Genomic DNA, 18900 nt, shown 5'->3' with positions numbered 1-18900 from the left:
GGGTTTGTGCTTTCTCCTGCGCCTTTTGGCAGAGGCTCGACACAATAACAGCTGTCTTTAGTGTCAGCAGCGTTGTTTTCAACACAGACCTATAAACATTTCTGCAAGTGTTTAGCCTCTGACCTCGAGAAAATGCAAATAGCTATGCTTTCAGACTACGGGACAGAGCATTACTTATTTAGACAAATACTTTTAGAGAAAGCTGCTGAACTGAAGTATGTTTAGTGGTTATTGTCTTTCGACAGATAAGCTCATATAAAATGAACTGAGTTCTTTACCGGTGGCTTTCCTACAAAAGATTTCTGTGAATAAGATTTCCTCTTTAAATCTGTGGGAGAGGAGAGAAAGTCTGGGTGGGAAAGTGCGAGAGAAATTTGCTGCCATCCTTCAAACTGAGTATTTATCTTTAACCTCAAAATGCTACTCTGCAGATCCAAGAAACCACCACTAAAACAGTGAAGTCGTACTGGGCAGCAGCCAGGTGTGAACGAGGCGAACTCGGTGAGTCCAAGAAGGAGGCAGCTGATGCTGAGCATTAAATCTCTTCTCTGTGAACTCTAATTGTTCTTCCCAGGCAATGCTTTTATCTTAAACCTTTGAACCATCCACTGTTTTGTTTGGTTCGAGCTCCTTTTATTTATAGGCAGAGGGGAGAATAATGGATAACAACCGCAGACTGCGTACAAAAGATTTTATGTGGCTGTCACATCAGCTGTTGGTTTTGCGAGGTTCAGGTGTGAAGTCTTGAATGGAGTATTTTAGCTGTCCGTATGTGACAATGAAGAGTACACTCTCTTGAGCCCGTTTTCCATTACTACCTAACCGGATCAGCTTGATGACACTCCGGCTTGACTCATTTTCCATTGCAATCGAGTACCATCTAAATGTGCGAAGGGTCATTATAGCAATGCAGCCAAGCGTTTCGAACACTACAACAAAGGTGGACGTCGAGGCGATGGTATACCTGCAGCTCGGTCTGTGGCTTTTGGTCAGACTCCGGGACTATGGCATTGTTTCTGTGTAGCCATTTCCTTTGTTGCTGGGTTTCAAAAATAGCTGTTTTGATTTTCGTGAAGGTGACTTATCGAACAACGTCACTGACTAGTCATTTGGTGGCATGAAGTCTGTTGACGTTACTTGGATTGCTTGGAACCCCAGTCGAGTAGGTACTAAAAATTTACCTGGTACCAGGTACAATCGCCTAATGGAAAACTCTAAAAATCATCTCGAGCTGTTCCAAGCCAATCCGAGTAGATATTAATGGAAAATGGCTATTAGGGTAGTAATGTCACACAGTAGGCCAACCCTAAACCACACACTAATTCTTTCTTCCTTTTTCATTCTAATGGAGCCATATATTAGAAAAGTAACATCACCCTTTATAATAAGACTTAAAACTAGAGATTGAGACCATTAGCTCATCAGGAAAGAGTTTATTGAGGCAAAAGAGCAGGTTTGTATTCCCACAGACATCTATACAAACACCCTGCGAATATATCAGCCAGTATCAGTACTGACAGCTGATAAATGATAATTAGTAAAAAGAAAAGAGGAGATGGGAGACACGCTCTTCAAACATGCTTTGAGTGTTGATGCTGCATCGTTTGTTCAACAGGCATTTATCTTTAAGTTGAACTCTCTGCAGCAGGTCTATGGATGATTAATATGAAGAGGGATGTGTGGGATATGTTTGGTTTTGATTATGGCATCAGTATTTATGACTCTGTGAGGGGTGCTTCTTCTTTCTTTTTTTTTTCTTTAGTAGAATAATATCTCAGTCAGGTTTTAAGTAGGCAAAAATAATCCAACACCCAGCAGCAGGTATAGTGGATGAACAGCTTGTGTGACGGTAACTCTATTCAAGAACAAACACACACAGCAAAGAGCAGACTGGTGTCGAGTGGCAGGCTGTTAAGAGGTTTTCAGAAGCCACAGCTTTTCCTGATCTGTGCACTGTACATGATCGGCTCATCTAAAGCTGCTGGACAACTTTCTGAATCGTTACATGAAAAAAGACCTCCCGAGCAGGCCACACACATCGAAATCTCCCAGCAACACCAACAACTCCTCATACAGACCAGCATCAACCAGAGTAGTAGCGAAGCAAAAGCTGGCCTGAGATCCAAGAGCACAGGACATAAGGGCAATTACTTAATTTCAGCTTTCAAGGGGAGGAGATGAAATGCTCACTGGCTCAAGAAAAATCTAAATGCAACTTATTCCCTCAGAAAAACCCAGAATTCCACCCTGTTGCATTAGCGAACCAAGAGCATACTCTACCCTTCCTGCGTTAAACTTTTATACAAAAAAGGGGGAGTTTTAGCAATTCCAAAAGCCAAATCCTGAATCGGAAATCCCCCTAAAATCATCACAACATCTGGTGCTTATTGACCCATGTGCCCCTTTGCTTGCATCCTTCTCTGGCTTGCCTGTAGCTGCAACGGGTGATGGCAGCAATGCAGGATGCCGTGACTTGCGGGTGGGGTGGAGGAGAAAGCCTGTTATTCAGAAAAAGGGTGGGACAGGGCCTACAGAGGCCTTTTGGGTCTCAGTCAAACCACAGCCACGCCATGGCTTGTTCACTGTCACGACGGTGTAGATGGCAGACGCAAGAAAACCACCCAAAAAAACAAGACTGTGGAAAACAGGAAGTCTCCACCGTGAACTGTGCAGCAGATACGACGGCTGCTTACTCCGAAATTAGACCAAACTAAAACCCAGTCTGAGACCAAGACCTTCAACTTTCTGGGACAAAGAAACCACATTTCTCAGAGACCTTACAGCCTGTAAAGTCTGCCTCAACACAACAAAACAGCCAAATTTAGAGTCACAAGGAGCCCATTTTTGTGTAACAGCTGTGATGAGCAATAAAGACCTCTCGGGATTGTGATTAATAACAGACTGGCAGAAAACATGAAGCTGTCAAGAGTGAAACAGATAAACAGTAAGCTTCTCTGCTCTCCTGTGATAACAGAAACCCTATGGAAGTAAATTGCTGCAGCGCTCAGCTTAACAGCAAGCTGAGTCAGAGCAGAGATGAGGAGATTTAACAGGATTTCCTTTACAGAGCACAGGGACCACAGTGATAACTGATCAAAATGGATGAATCGAGGGGCATGTATATCATGAAACAGAAAATCCTGCTGCTCATTAGATGAAAAAAGGCCTGTAGTTTACAGTATGTGGCTCTGCATGTGTACGTGTGCAAGGAAAGTCTCTTTAAATCCCTGATTAGTTCCAGAGGACTAAGATAAAACAGCCGCAAGGAGGAAAAAATCCTCACGTAAAAATTTCTGTGACCCTAAGCAGGAGCTGGGCTTTCACATACATCGCCATAAGCAAGGGAATGTTTGCGTTTCATCATCACTGAAATGATTTTTCTTTTTAAATCCAAAAAGGTAAATTGCAGGACCTGTGAAGAACATTTCTCTGGGCTACGTGTTTTGATGAGATATCTGACTCACCACAAATACCAGTTTTCCCACATTGGTCCAAGGGAAGTCGTACAACAGCTGCCTCACAGACCCGACATTCTGCAACACAGAAACACAAATGCATGGATGTCGACTTATTACAAATCAAAGTAAACAAAGAATGTATATTGTATATTCACTGACCATTTGGTGAGTGGCTGCTGGCTATTGCCAGGTAAAACTGGTTGTAAACAGGGTGCTGCACCAAAAAATGTTTGCTTTGGTCACTAACAATTGCATAATTTCACTGCCACTTTAACTGGTATAAGAGTCTTCAAAGCAAAGTTTGCATCTTCAATGCAAGATTCTTTCAACCACAGCAATCTGTTTGCAATCACACAGAGGTGATTGGTGCAGAGCCGTATACTGATTGGCAAGCAACTTCCAGCAACCACTTGTCAACCAGTCAGGGAATAAACCTTTTTTCCTTGCTGCCTCTGGTTGCCAGATGGTCACCAAGTGGTTTCCAGGTGCGATTCATGATGATAGCATACATGAGTCATATTAAGTTAATGTAAAGCATGAAACCTTATGAAAGGCACTGAAGGCAAAACCACCTGAAATCTGAAAAGAAATTACACTAATAAAGTTCAATATTTTTGGATTACTTGGTTTCATAAATTAAACAAAATAAAAAAATATTTATTATTTCTGGATATGATTTTGTCTGGTTATGTTATTTTGTGTTAAAGCCTAACTGTATGTATACAAGAATACAAAAAAAGTAGCTATGTTGATTTCTAATTAAGGAACAATACCTGGAATATTTGAATACCACGTAAAGTCAGGCCCAATGTAAGAGATGCTTCGACTTCTTTCTTGTCCTGTTGAAAATATTAAGTTACACGATAAGAGGGGGAAATTAAGGAGAAAAGGCTGAAATCAAACCAGCAGTCCATGCATATAATCTTTGCCTAGCCATGACATAGCAATATAACATACAACATATCACTATCTTGGTCAGAAACTAGATTGATTAGAGGCATTTTTCACCTTATAGAGTCTGTAGTAGTGGACTGTGACATCATCAAGCTGGGCGCACTCCTTGATATACTTGAGGTGTGCCTCTGAAGCCGTGAGAGCGAACTGGTCTTTGTGCATGTTTGGGATATGCCTCAGAATGTACTCACGGCCACGCTTGGCTATCACCTGAGTAAGGAGAGGGAGAGAGAGGGATAGTCGTCAGGCTTGGCTGCCCTGAAGTTGTGCTGAGTTATTACAACCGACTGGCAGCTTAGGTTGATGAGGGTGATGAAGCTGCCTGCCGCAGGGCAAACAGATGTCAACCTAAAGAGACTGAGCGAGAGCCAGAGGCAGCAACCGGAAACACACGCGCTAAGCTTTGTGAGCCCCTTTTTGAAGATTTAGTAAGCTTTCTAAGCACCTAAATCTGGGCAAGATTTACAGAGGGGAGCGTACGCTGTTCATTTCCAACAATTTCCTGTCACTGCTGGCTCCAAGTAGTGATAAGGAGGCAGGAAGCTAATGACGGGAAGTGGGGGCAATCAGATGGGTGTGGCTGCCATATTCAGAGGGATGGTAGTAGTGGTTGGGGAGGCAGTGATGCCAGAATAGACACGTCTTATGTGCTTCGAAAGATTTTGTTTTTTTTTTTAAAAAGTGCGTGTGCTACTTTCTGGGACAAAAATAAACCGAAGTGTTCCAGTTCTCATTATTTTCCATGCTAGGCTATGGAGCTGTTGCTAAGTGTTTGGTCAGCATGACTAATGGAAGGTGCTAAAACATACTCTACACCCTGCAGGCCAGGAACACTGCTTGATAGCCTAAAATCTCATTTTAACATAATGCCCACTGTACCTGTAGCTTCTCAGCTAGTGATACAGCAGTTTGTGTTCTTCTTTCAGTCTTATTTCCGGCAGGCTATCCACATCTGACAGCTTGTGTTTCCAACTTCTAACATCACTTCTAAGATTTTTATGCATATGCCAAAGCTTTCCACCAGATGGCAATTAAATTAGGATACAACTATTGATTGATTGATTGATTGAATCTTTATTTTGAACATGTTGAAAAAGTACAACAAAATAGAATTAAAAGAGACAAATGAACAAAGCAAAACAAAAGGAAAACGAGCAACCACAACTCCAAATAACGTTCATGTTCAAAAAGGAGCAGGAAGAAGCATAAGCTTATTTAATCCCACCCCTTTTCCACTATCTAGTATCAATAGACTACAGAAATACCTCCTTGCAATTACATTATATGTTATGTGTAATTTTTTTTTTTTTAATATATATACATATGTTTCTATCTATCCATACATACGTATATACACACATACGCACATATACACATTTTCAATAACCCCATTAACACCTCAAGGATACAATATATATACACACACACACACACACACACACACACACACACACACACACACACACACACACACACACACACACGAAAATATTAGACAAGAACACCCTATCAAATCTCTACCTTTTCCCTGTACCCTGTAAAAACCATATCCTTAAACCGCTTTTTAAACTGCGCCATGCTTGGACATTGCTTCATATCTTTACTTAGTCTGTTCCACAGCTTCACTCCACACACAGAGATGCAAAAACTTTTTAATGTTGTACGGATACGAGGATGTTTTAAATTTAATTCCCCCCTCAAATTGTATCCCCGTTCCCTTTTAGAAAACATTTTTAGAATATTGTCAGGAAGCAGGTTATTTATTGCTTTATATATAATTTGTGCTGTGAGAAAATGAACCAGATCTGTAAATTTTAGAATTTTTGATTTTAAGAATAGTGGATTTGTATGATCTCTGTAACCAGTTTTATGGATTATCCTTATGGCCCTTTTTTGTAATATAAAGATTGATGATAGCGAACATTTGTAAGTATTACCCCACACCTCTGCACAGTAATTCAAATACGGTGCAATCAGGGAACAATAGAGAATGTGGAGTGATTTGTGGTCCAGAATGTGTTTTACTTTACTCAAGATTGAGACACTTCTTGAAATTTTGTTATGTATATGATTTATATGAGACTTCCAGTTTAATTTATCATCTATAATCACACCAAGAAACTTATGTTCAAGTACTCTTTCAATTTCCACACCATCTACATGAATCTGCACTTGTGCATTTCTAAGGGAATTCCCAAATAAGATAATTTTAGTTTTACTTAGATTTAGCGATAAAACGATTCTCTTGTCACAGCACTCAACTTTACATTTTATGCATCTTTTATGCATAAGAAATATGGTCTTGGAACCACAGAAGTCAAACAAAAGCTAAAACATTCATATGTAATGAAAGTAATATTTTAAAATAATCAAATGATAGCCATTTAAGTAAGAGAGACTATACTTCAACTTCTGTATGTGACACTAAGGCAACTAACTATCAGTGATAAATTCAGAACAGCCTGTGAGTGTGCAGGATAATAGTAATTTATTTTAAATCATAACTTAGGTTTGACATACAGTACGTTCCAAATGCAGTACATGTTAGACAGACTCACCCATGGGGGGAAGTACGCTTCAGGTTCAAAGTATTTCCCAAAGTGCTTGTTTCGTTTGAAATTGCCGAGGTCAGCCTGCAGGGCGAAGGCTGCCAAGAGGAAGTAGGCCTCCTCCCTTTGGATACACTGAGAGAGAAGCACCTGTTTCCTAAGGTGCCAGTAGTAGTAGTACCTGGCCACCCGATCGCTGCAGGGCAGAAAGAGCAGATTCAGCCAGCTTTAAGGATAACTGGGGCTAAACGGAATGATCTTTGTGAGTCTATACAAATATCCTCATTATTCACACATATTACTTGACTCAGCATGCAAATAAACAAGCAAGAGGCTTTACTGACCTGATCAATCGTCCATTCTCAACATAATACTGAGCTCTGAAGTGAATGATCATTGGAGGCCCAAACTGATCAATGCCCTGCAAAAGCCACATGTGGAAAAATGTGTTTATATACTACAACCAGCATCACTGAACGATTATAATTAATCTACAAAAATGAACTGGATCAACTCTATAGAAAAGGAGCAACAGGTAATTACTTAAGTAATTACTAAGTTTTTGTAATACTTGGGAGTGAGAAGGGAAGCTCATTATCACGTCTCATGCCCAGATGTTGACCAACTTGGCATTAACACTGGCATTAAACAGCTAGCCTGGCTAGTTTGACAACCTAACGCAGCAACTCCCTGAAGTCTAATCGTTAGACTGAGGTTTCCAGGTGTGGTACCATCTTGGATGTACAGACACTATTGCCAGTGCACACAGCTGCATCTGGTGTTACAGCCAGAGATTCTGCACAAATCTCCAGGTGCATGCAGTACTGTGCAAATGTTTTAAGCACTTTATATGTTTAGAGCAATACCACCGACAGGCATGTGATCCAAATTCATTCTGAAATATGACAACTGTCAAAAAAAGCCAGTAGACTGATAAAGAACTTCAGCCTCGAACAAGGAGCCTTACAGCAGACTGATCCCAACAGAGCCCTGAACTTAACATCACAGTTACTCTGCAATGAACAGGGCAAAGACATTAATACTGTCTAAATCCAGAGAAGGACTTTGTCTAGAGCTCATGTGTAAAATTGGCTCACCAATGTATGGGGAATTGGGATATAATCCTGATACCGTGCAGAGTTGCTCTTTCACATATGGAGGAGATAAAAGGAAACTCTTTGCATCAGATGCTTTGTATCTACTGAAAATAATCCATTTGATTTTGGTTAAGGATTTCCCCACCTGTGAATTTTCCAGGCATCTACCCTGTTAACCTCTCTATTCACAGGCTTGGTCAGACAATTACAAGATAAAGTCAATCCAATGTCCATACCTACAGATTTGAACTTGTATGTTAGGCATATAGCTCCTCTGGATCCAAAAAAGGTCAGGGCTTTGAGCAGAACTGTATGCAAATACGCCCACGGTTTTTAGCGGTTTTTAGAAGGTAAGCAAGTAGATGGTAAATTATACCCATCTGACAAGGAATTTTAATTGTATAAATCATGTAAGTCCAGGTAGAAGACTCTTGGTAAATCCTTGGTTTTGATTTACATCTTACTGTCTTCTTCCAATTTCTACTGAAATTTGGGAGCCCAGCAAAACTTTTCTTACCTTGCTTGCTTCTCTCTTCCATTCTTTGGGACAGTACTTGGACAATTTCTGATCCAGCTCCATATAGATGTGCTCATTATCTGCAATGGGAGAGAAACAGCTTTACCCCAGGAACTCACTGTCTGTGTCATCGGTGTGCACACCTGGATACATACATATATGCCTTTGTGTGTGTTGCTCAGAAAAATCACCACTGAATGAGCCCAGTTCAAAGACTGCCTCAGAGCAGTCACATTAGACAGCCTCTGAGCTTCCCTTTGTACTCTGAGCCTCCCTCTCATTCTCTTTCACGCTGTCATGTCTTAATCTTTTCCTAAAGTGACACCCTTCATAAGCTGCAGCCTGCTGATCTGACAACTCTGGGCTTCTATACAATTAAAACCAGCTGAGAAGCTAAAAGCCACATAAAGAGCAGGAGCAGAGCCTCTATGACAGAATGCCAGCACCTATTTTTATCAACATTATAAATATACCTGGAACTTGAGTGTTCGTTTACATGACTTGCACTTATAAAGTCAGCACATTAAGCAGCAGCACATTATTATAATCACCAGAATACAAAGATCCATTAAAATTCTTTGTTTCCACACTGTTAGATTTCAAACATTTTCCAAGAAAATGCTGGTTTTACTTGGTGACAATTTGAGATCTCCACAGCTAAGACTTCTGCCGCCATTCTATTGCTATTGAGCCAATTTATGTTTGGTTTGTGGCACTTGAAGAATCCAAAAAATATATCTGAAATACCCAAAGGCAATATCTGTTTCCAGAAACAATATTCCTATTACCAAGGATAATCTGCAGATGTATTTTTGTGGTTGCACATTAGAAGAAGTGGAAATGAACCAGGGGTTAGTGGGAAACTGTTTTTTTAATATATATATATATATACACACACACACACACACACACACACACACACTTGTGTGAACTGACCTGTAAAACGTAATTTTGTGGCCTATAACGGCAATATAAATAGAGAAGGATGCCATTTCTGGCACACAGTGTGAATACTTAAATTACAGTTTGGCACAATTACAAACATACAGTAAAAATATCTGGATGGCCTAAATATTTTCTGAAAACTCAAAATTAGCAACTAACATTTCAGACGCTAGAACCACAGAAATCTTTTCCCTATTGCTGAAAACATTCACAAATTTTATTATTTTAAACCACAGGTATTATCTAAAACTGAATCTGGTGAAGATCGTCTTGTCAGGGGGACAGTGGGTGACACACAGGGAGTGGGTGGCCTCTGTTTGCCTTGGGCATTTCACGCTGTTCAGACAAGCACTTCAGGAATGTCCTACAATCAGACCCTTTGGCTCCAGCTCAACTGACCTGCTGTGCCGCCATTGGCTCATCTGGCGGGCAGCTGTCTGAAAACACCGCCTTTTGCAATTTACTTTCCCTATGCAGCTGCCTACAACTGTCATCTGCTGTCTGCCACACCATAAAACAGACACAGTGACTCATTCCAATAGGACGACCCTCGCTGAGCCCCATCACTGTAAAAACAACTTTAACTTTGCCACACAATGGGAGGCAGTCAGGATGAGGAGGCCCTGGTTCCTGGGCAACCGCCATGACAGATATGTGAGAGATGCTACTTTTAGTACTAAGGAAAGTATCTATCTGGTTACGCTGGTTTTATGTGGCTCCTGATGACAAGCATACTTCATGATCAAAAGTACTATTTGTATAAAGACCCTAAGAATAATCATTCTGACTGATGAGATCAACTTTGAGCTGCACACAACAAAACAGAATATATATATATATATATATAATACACACACACACACACACACACACACACACACACACACACACACACACACACACCCCTAAATGAAAAGTAGTCTTACTCTGAATAACACTGAGCCCAAACAGATGACAGTCCTTCAGCCTGAGGAGGTCACACACCTGCACCAACAGTTCCTGGCACAAACTCTTCACCTGGGGAGGAGATGTCAGGACAATTATTAGTGATCGGCAATGTGTTGTATTTATTCTGCACTGTTATGAACCACTACAAAGACCTGGGGCATGCATGAGCAGCACTCTGCATGCATGTTTATCATCCTATGACATCTTGTGCAAGCTTAAACATGTTGTGGTACCATGGTGTTAGCCACCAAACACAGGAAACTATAAGCAGATGGGTGATTGTAGATTGAAATTAAATTCTGGATCTTTTAACTTGAAGAGATTCATGAACTTTCTGAAATATTGACTAGAATTTGCAATGAAATCAAAACTTCTCAGCCTGTGTGCTTTTAGGTTTAGTTCAAAAACCTTATTTACTTTGACACTTACAGTTAAACCTAATCCCAACCTTAAGCCAGTGGCCAGTAGCACCAACTGGTTTTTACTAAGCCTGTACTACCAAGCAGACTTAACATGCTCTCCGAGCTTGTATAACTTGATTTATTGTCATTTTCATAAGGCAGTTTCACCAGTGGTAAAATAGAATAGCTCTGTTTACATTCTTATCTAGCTATCTGGTGTTGGCCAGAGGGGCCGATGGCGCGATATGGCAGCCTCGTTTCTGTCAGTCTGCCCCACAGCAGCTGTGGCTACAACTGTGGTTTGCCTCCACCAGTGTGTGAATGTGAGAGTGAATGAATAGTGGAATTGTAAAACGCTCTAGAAAAGTGCTATATAAATGCAATCCATTATTATTTATTATTATCCAGTCTGCAAAAGAACACATTGGATCGCGGAAAGACCTACTGACCAGGCCAGAGACATTTCTTTGAAGAAAAAAAAAAAAAAAAGATCCTGTAACAGTTATTGTTTTTGGAGAGAACTACCTTGTTTTTCCTTGCTTAGACAGCATGGAAAGCACTGAGATCAATCAGCTGCTTGGCTGATAGCTCCTCATTAAGTGTAAATGTATAACTCAATCAGCAAACAGCTCTTTAAAACTTATTGTAAACTCAACATGATGTGTAACAGTAGAGATGATTTTGACTTCATGCCTGCTCCTGAAGGGCTTTAAAGCTTTTCATTTAGATGCTGTTATGTCTACCTCTGAAAAACAAACCAGGCAGCTTTCAATCAGGAACCTACAAAACAGACACCTGTTTTCTGAGATAAGAAAACAAAAGGTAGCTCACCTAAAAAACACCTGGCACAATCAATGACCTATAGTACTCTGAGAGGTAAAGCGCTAAATAGTTGAACCTTCAGACAAAGCCGAGCAGCTTGGTCATTGACTTTCTTTCTACAGTCTCGCCCACAGACTGTATATAAAAGACGTGCATCATCTTTGTTTATGTTTCTAAATCTAATCTAGAAAATAAAGCTGCCTGTTTGTCAATTAAAGCATTTGAAGTACACTACATTATTTCACTCATAAGTATTTCTTTACCTTAAAAAGTTTTTATGCATCTACTCACATTAACTATGACATTCAGTGTGTCATCATTGGGCAAAAAGACACAGACACAGCGGCGGTCCTGCATGGTTTTGTTGTTGTGGAAGTTCAGTTTGTTCATCTTCGTGTGGCTGAAATGGGACAGGCCTCTTCGCCTGCTATCAGGCCCTCCGAGGACCCACCTCCACCACCGACCAGACCTGCTTCAGCTGTAGCCCGGTATAGACGCACCTATGGGCTCAGCGGGCCAAGCAGTGCTCATAAGACAGGGCATGGGGACCCGAGCTGCAGTCAGCCACTGTGAAGACACATGATAGAGAACAAAGCACTTGATGTTAGTACAGTCTGATTTATGCAAATGTATGAACTATAAAAATGTGCTCTGCAATGTGCGGAGGAGGCATGGTTGACATTTAAAATAAATAAATCTAAATTTGTTTGAAGATCTAAATTATTATTTAAAAAGAGCAAAACTGTACAAATAAAGTCGGACAGGAATGAGAAATATAAGACAAATAAGGAGGGGAAGCACTCCTGTTCATTTCCATGTATATGTGACACCATTTCAGAAGACTATAAATGACGATAAATGGAAGCTGTGGAGGTGGGTCTGGAGAGGAACTGATGACATGTAATGCTGGGTTAAGGAGATACTGGCTAAGCCACTCGCACTCCTATCCAATTTCAGTTTATGTCACCACCTTTCTTTAAAAAAAAAAAAAACACAACAACAACAACAACTCAATCTAGCTGCTATTCTCATCTTTGACAAATGTAACAAACTGCAGCTTGAACAGCTGTCTATAAAAACCTACACAGGGCACTGGATGCTGACTGGGTGTCTGATTGTGAGCCAACCAGCTCCACATTTCCCTCCTGGCATTACTTTTGTCAACTCATTCAGTTCTGTTAAAAGCTTTTGGCTGTCTGACTTTCTTGAATTTTTCACCGTCTGCTGGAATCCAAGTGCAAGAGTCAGACTGTGGCAGTGTCTGCTCCATGCCTTCTTACTCAGTTTCCTAGAATTAAAGTCTGAAGATGCTGAACAGGAAATAAAAACACTAAAAATATTCCTGAACCCTCTCATTTTAATCTTTAGCAGTATTTTCATATGAAAGGCCAACTGTAACTTTATTCTGTGTATGAACCTGAAGTCAGGTCATATGAAAACAGTTCCGATACTCTTTTTGAACAGCAGTGTGTTCCCTAGTTTCTTACTAAGTACTATAAATAGCAGTCTCTCACACAATAGGCACACAAACAGCTTTAACAGCTGTCCTGTGAGCAGCTAGTAGCTCACAGCTTGAATTACACCTAAGGATGTGTGAGACCTTCAGAGGGTATGAAAAGTCTCAGACCAGACCAAAGAAAGTTTGAGAACAATCAGTAAAGATTATCACTTCTTCCTGTTTAAAGTCACTCACCTTGAAGGCATGTTGTCATTAAAAACAGGCAGGATGGGTAACAGAGAGGATCACATTACCATGTGAGAAACTATTAGCATTTAAAAGGATGCAGTTAAATAATACAAGATTCACTGACAGGGGGTTCAGCTTAAAGATTCAGTAAGCAGTACCTGCATGCCATAAACACTGCAGTATGAGCTCCCCATACAGCATTTTAGTACCACTTATAAAAACTAAGACTAAGTGGGGGAAAAAAATCAGTCTTAAATCTGTAAATTCCAGCTTTAACAAAGCAAGCACTACTGAAAACAACCCTGAAATTATTGAACTGATACCAATAAACAACATCCTTAACTGTAGGACTGCACTTCTGCAGCAAAGTCACCGACCATTCGTACGCCTGCTGTCGACATATAACACTGCTTTGTTCCTGCATAGACAAGGGGCATTGTGGGTAAATCGCCCATAAATACACATACTGTTGACATATAGCATCAGTTCTCATTAAAGCTGGTCATTGGGTGTGCAGTGTAGCAGGCAACCAGCCACTCAGCAAAGTCAGCTGATGAGCCATGACTGGGGCAGGTCCCTTCGTTGCTGCTGACCTTGACTAAACCTGCAACTGCACTGCACACACACAAACACGCGTGTGTACGGGCAGACAGAATTAGAGACAAAATTTACAGTAAGAGCATTCATAAGGACACACACTCACACTGGGTATGTTCCTGGACTCTTGCAATGACCATATGTCAGGTGTTACTACAGGGCAGCTGAGCAGTGGGAAGGCAGCAGGGTTAATTAGACATGAGACCAATCTAACTGGATTACTACTCTCTATCATTGTTTCCTCGTTGGAGCACGAGTGATGCAAGTGACCCAGGACAGACACCATGTTTACAGACAATACCGTGCTTAGCCAGAATGGCAGTGCATGGAAAATAAAGCCAAGGCATGTGTATATACATAAAAAATACAGGAGGTTTTAATTTACATTACAGGTTAGCTTCAGAATTCTCCCAATCATAGCAGTACTGTAATACTAGAAGCATGCTTAACTACAAAAACACTTGAAAAGCATAGTCCCTCATTCACACCAATGTTCCATTTCATAATAAAGAAAGTAATTGAGATCCACATAAAATCTGAATGACTCCTTCCTCTCTCCGTGCCTCACCTCTCCACTTAGTTTCATGAGATAAGACTGGTTGATTTTCACCTTATGTTGCTGGAGACAGACAAACGCCAATGAAAACACAATTGTGCTGTATGTCTCAAAGGCTTTATACAGTAAGCGGCAAATATAAGTTATGTGGGAAGTAGGGCAGGGTGATATGGCCTAAAATCCATTTCACGGTATAATTTGAAGCACGTGCGGTAACGATATATATCGCGATATATTCTTTTCTTCTGTATAACGTATTTTCCACACTATAAGGCACCAGAGATGGGCAGTAACGAGTTACTTGTAATGCGTTACTGTAATCTGATTACTTTTTTCAAGTAACGAGTAAAGTAAGGGATTACTATTGCAAAAACGGTAATTAGATTACCGTTACTTTCCAATAGGAACGCTGCGTTACTGCGTTACTAAAACCGTGATTTTTTTTTTTTTTTTTTTTTTTTTTTTTTTTTTTGCGAGAATGTCTCATGACAATGACGTAAGCGAGTGCGACATTTGTGACAACAGCTGTGTGCAGATCAACAATGGATAATATATCGAGTGCAGGAGAGAGTATGAGCGTGCAGCGTTTAAAGCATGGAAGTACTGACCTTATTTTGAGTTCGATTCCATAAAAAGTGACAAAAACATTAGTGACCGTTGTGTGTGGGAAGAAAACTTCTTTTTACAGCGAAAAAACCCCCTAAACAAGCACCGAGTGCGCAACGACATAATGGGAAATTCACAGAGACTCGCGGATTCCTCAACTGACTTGCGGCACACCTGCACCAGGGAAAACCTCCGCCTACCCCACTCCTATTTTATACTTTTTTTATACCCACTCTTATTTTATTTATTTTCTGCTGTGTTTTACTTGCATCTATTTGAAAGACTGAGTGTAAACACAAAAAATATGTTATTTTATGCGCTGGAATGTGCAGAAAATAGGTTTAAATGTTAAACTAATTTCTTCAAGTCAGACAATCAATCAATCAATCAATCAAAATTTATTTATATAGCACATTTTTAAGACCGAAGTACACCAAAGTGCTTTCCAGTAAAATCGCAGTACAAATAAAATCACAATAAAATATAAATTACAAATATATAAAATATAAGATAATTACATAATCTAAATACAGAGCCAGATGTAAATTACCCTAATTCGCCTTAAATGCCAGATCAAACAAATACGTTTTTAAACGTGATTTAAAAGACTGAATGGAATCTGACGCGCGAATATGAAGAGGGAGAGTATTCCATAGCCTGGGTGCAGCAACGGCAAAGGCACGGTCTCCTCTGGTCTTCAGCCGAGACCTAGGTTGCACCAAGAGCAGTTGGCCCGATGATCTTAGTGCTCTCTGAGGGCTGTACAGACAGAGGAGATCAGCTAAGTAGTCAGGTGCCATATTGTTTAAAATTTTATAAGTAAACAATAGAATTTTAAAATCAATTCGACAATGGTGCATATAATTTAATTTTTGCTTGATGCATAAAGTTAAAAGATTAAAAGTGATAAAACAAGTTTAAAAAAAGAGACTTTTCCATTTGATTACATTTTGTATGATGGATTATGCAGAAAAAGTAGAATCTATCGCTTTATCACCTATTCAGGTTGTAAATCGGGTTTTTAAAAAGTAACTAAGTAACTAAGTAACTAATTACTTTTGAAAATAAGTAATCAGTAAAGTAACAGGATTACTTTTTGGGGGAAGTCATCAGTAATAGTTACTGATTACTTTTTTCAAGTAACTTGACCAACACTGTAAGGCACACTTAAAATCCTTTAATTTTCTCAAAAATTGAGAGTGTGCCTTATGTATGAATTCTGGTTGTGCTTACTGACCTCGAACCGATTTTGGCGTGCAGAAATCTGTTAAAAAATGTTTTAGTACAACTTTGGTAAGCCGCACTGCTTGATGGATTGTCAAAGTATTACTTTATTATATTTCAAAAGTGCTTCATCTCTTTGCTATGACTGTCGCCCGGCATAATTTGCAGATGATAATGGTTGTAGCCGCTGCGATGCTTTCGACCAAAACAGGCGCAGCTTGATGACATCATCATCATGCGCTATCGCGGTAGAGCGGTATAGTCAAAATCTCTATCGTTGGCCAAATTTATATCGTTTCTATCGTATATCGTTTATATCGCCCACCCCTAGTGGGAAGTTTAAAGTAATAAGTCAAATGGTACATAATCATTCAGTTTGTGACACAGAAAATAAACAGCTGCTGAGACCAGGAGGTTTGCAGTGGAATTACATATTAATTATCAGTGATATTGAAAGGTTAGTAACAGAACAAGCTTCACTGGTTGACCAACCACAGGTCTTGCAGTATCCACATGGCAGCTGCACTCAGCATAGCTCTGTCTTGTTTTTAAATGTTTTGGTTAAGGTGCAAAAATCAAGCAGCTCCTCAGGGTGGCTCCATATGACATGTTGTGCAGTGAGTGATGATGGAAAGCAGGGGGAAGAAAAAAACAAATGTCACATCTTTCATACTACCCATTCATTACACTTTTACATTTTTGAATGGTGAAAGCAAATGCCTCTAATATCAAAGACAGCGGTAATGCAGACATGACTGCATTTTGCCATTACTGATGGGTTCGGGGCTATTGTGTCATGTCTGGTGTACACGTGACACATAACTGCAGACTTGTCCACCATGACAATGCACTGGTCCTTTTCATATATGCAATACATAAATTTACTGGATTTATCAATTTGCTAAATTGTTCCTCAAGGCTTTAATCATATATAACCACACAACAGTCATGAAGACAGCTATTTTTTTTCTCCATACATGCACAGTACTTACTGAATCTAAGCTGAGGTAGATTAAACCCTATGGTGTGTTCAAGGGGATACATCACGTCTTGTAAGAACGCCATGCTAAGTTTTATGGAAATGTGATCAGGGTGCTGCATTAGACATAAACCATTCAGATGGCGTCACATTAATGGATAAGTGTGTGTGTGTGTGTGTGTGTGTGTGTGAGAGTGTGAGTGAGTGAGTGAAGGGGCCTACTGGAAAGAGAGTGCTGGATAATGAATCGGATGCTGCTTTCAATCCCCTTCTACTGGACTGCAAAGTGTGATGCAATGCTCAAGTCCAACTAAGCCAACACCCGCACACAAAGCGGCCAACTGCGCTTCCTCCTGCCTTTAAGTCTAAAACAGGGATCCTGTCAACGTGGCAGGACCAGGCATGACACCGAATCCCACACTGAGATACAGAGCAAGGCCTTCTGTCAAGACTGCAGCTCTTACTTTCTCATTCTTTCCCTCCATTGACATTAGAGGAGTGGACACTTCCAAGTCTTACAAAGCTCCAGGAACACAAGAAGAAGAAAACTTCCTCTACTTGGAAAAGGAAGAACACACTCACTGAAGGCTGCTGTGCTGTGCTGATTTAAGTGTAGCTTCAGGTACAGCATATGTCAAAGTTAAAGAAAACTGAGAGAAGAAGAGTGGATATATATACACAACAAAGAACGAGAGAGCAGGCGGGAGGGAGCTGGAACAAGGCAGCGCTCAGAGCTTTGGCATGAAAAAAAGAAAAAAACTGCTGTAGTCAGGAGAATTCCTCACGAACATCTGCTTCTCATTCCAACAATGGTGGCCTTTGATTCCCGATGCACACAACAAGCAGCACCGCCACAATCCTCTGACAGCATCCGAAAACCTGGAGTGGCACACGTGCACTGTAATCCCTCATGTGGAGCTAACCAGAAAAAAAACTGTCAAGCCAAGTGAACTAAGATTTTCATACTTTTTCTTGGGATTGAACTTTAGTCAGAGCAAAAAATTCTCCACAATGGGGTATGTGTGAGGAACAAAAACACAAGACAAATCCTTATATTATACAGACATGTTTCATGGGCTTCAGATGGTGCCCTGGCTGAAATATTTAAAGGGCACAACTTTTATAAATAGCTCCAATGACTTAATTTGAGTAGGAGCTGATCCTTTTTCCCCTCACAGTTCCCTGCCAAAAGATCAGTTTATGCAGCTAAAAGGAAATGTTGCTGAGCTGACAAGTAACTCTAAATCATATTAGTCACAGGATGGCATTAACCTGCAGACTAAGACTTCCCATCTCTTCTGTTTAACTTGCTGATGGACTAAATGAGAAGCAGGGAAAAAAAAAAAAAAAAAAAAAAAACACGCTGGTGGTGGCCAGTGGTGCCACTCACTGTCCATGGTATGAATTTCAAAATCCTATGTCAACTTGTTCTCGAGTTATCGCATTCATAAAACTTTCAGAAAAAATTATCTCTGACCTCTAACCTTGAGGTCAACATCACTGAGATTCACACTCTTCTGAGAATTTTTGTAGATAAATCTATGCTATCAATTTCAGATG

The 18900-nt window shown here is 40.2% G+C and overlaps 1 protein-coding gene across 1 annotated transcript in view; it reads right to left on the bottom strand.

The window, feature by feature from the left end:
* The window catches only part of frmd6 (FERM domain containing 6), a 29748-nt gene that overhangs the window by 4751 nt on the left and 6097 nt on the right, over window positions 1–18900 (bottom strand). The window contains exons 2-9 of the mRNA XM_040041815.1: window positions 11983–12258; window positions 10447–10537; window positions 8576–8655; window positions 7306–7382; window positions 6971–7157; window positions 4467–4622; window positions 4232–4297; window positions 3465–3533 (exon numbers count right to left, since the gene is read on the bottom strand). Coding sequence (XP_039897749.1) covers window positions 3465–3533; window positions 4232–4297; window positions 4467–4622; window positions 6971–7157; window positions 7306–7382; window positions 8576–8655; window positions 10447–10537; window positions 11983–12081 — 825 coding nt within the window. The 5' untranslated portion in view covers window positions 12082–12258. The remainder of the gene's footprint in view (window positions 1–3464; window positions 3534–4231; window positions 4298–4466; window positions 4623–6970; window positions 7158–7305; window positions 7383–8575; window positions 8656–10446; window positions 10538–11982; window positions 12259–18900) is intronic.

This window comes from Simochromis diagramma, unplaced genomic scaffold (genome assembly GCF_900408965.1).
Source record: "Simochromis diagramma unplaced genomic scaffold, fSimDia1.1 OVJJ01000304.1, whole genome shotgun sequence".
Classification (NCBI taxonomy): Eukaryota; Metazoa; Chordata; class Actinopteri; order Cichliformes; family Cichlidae; genus Simochromis; species Simochromis diagramma.
This window is presented reverse-complemented; position numbering and strand designations above follow the sequence as displayed.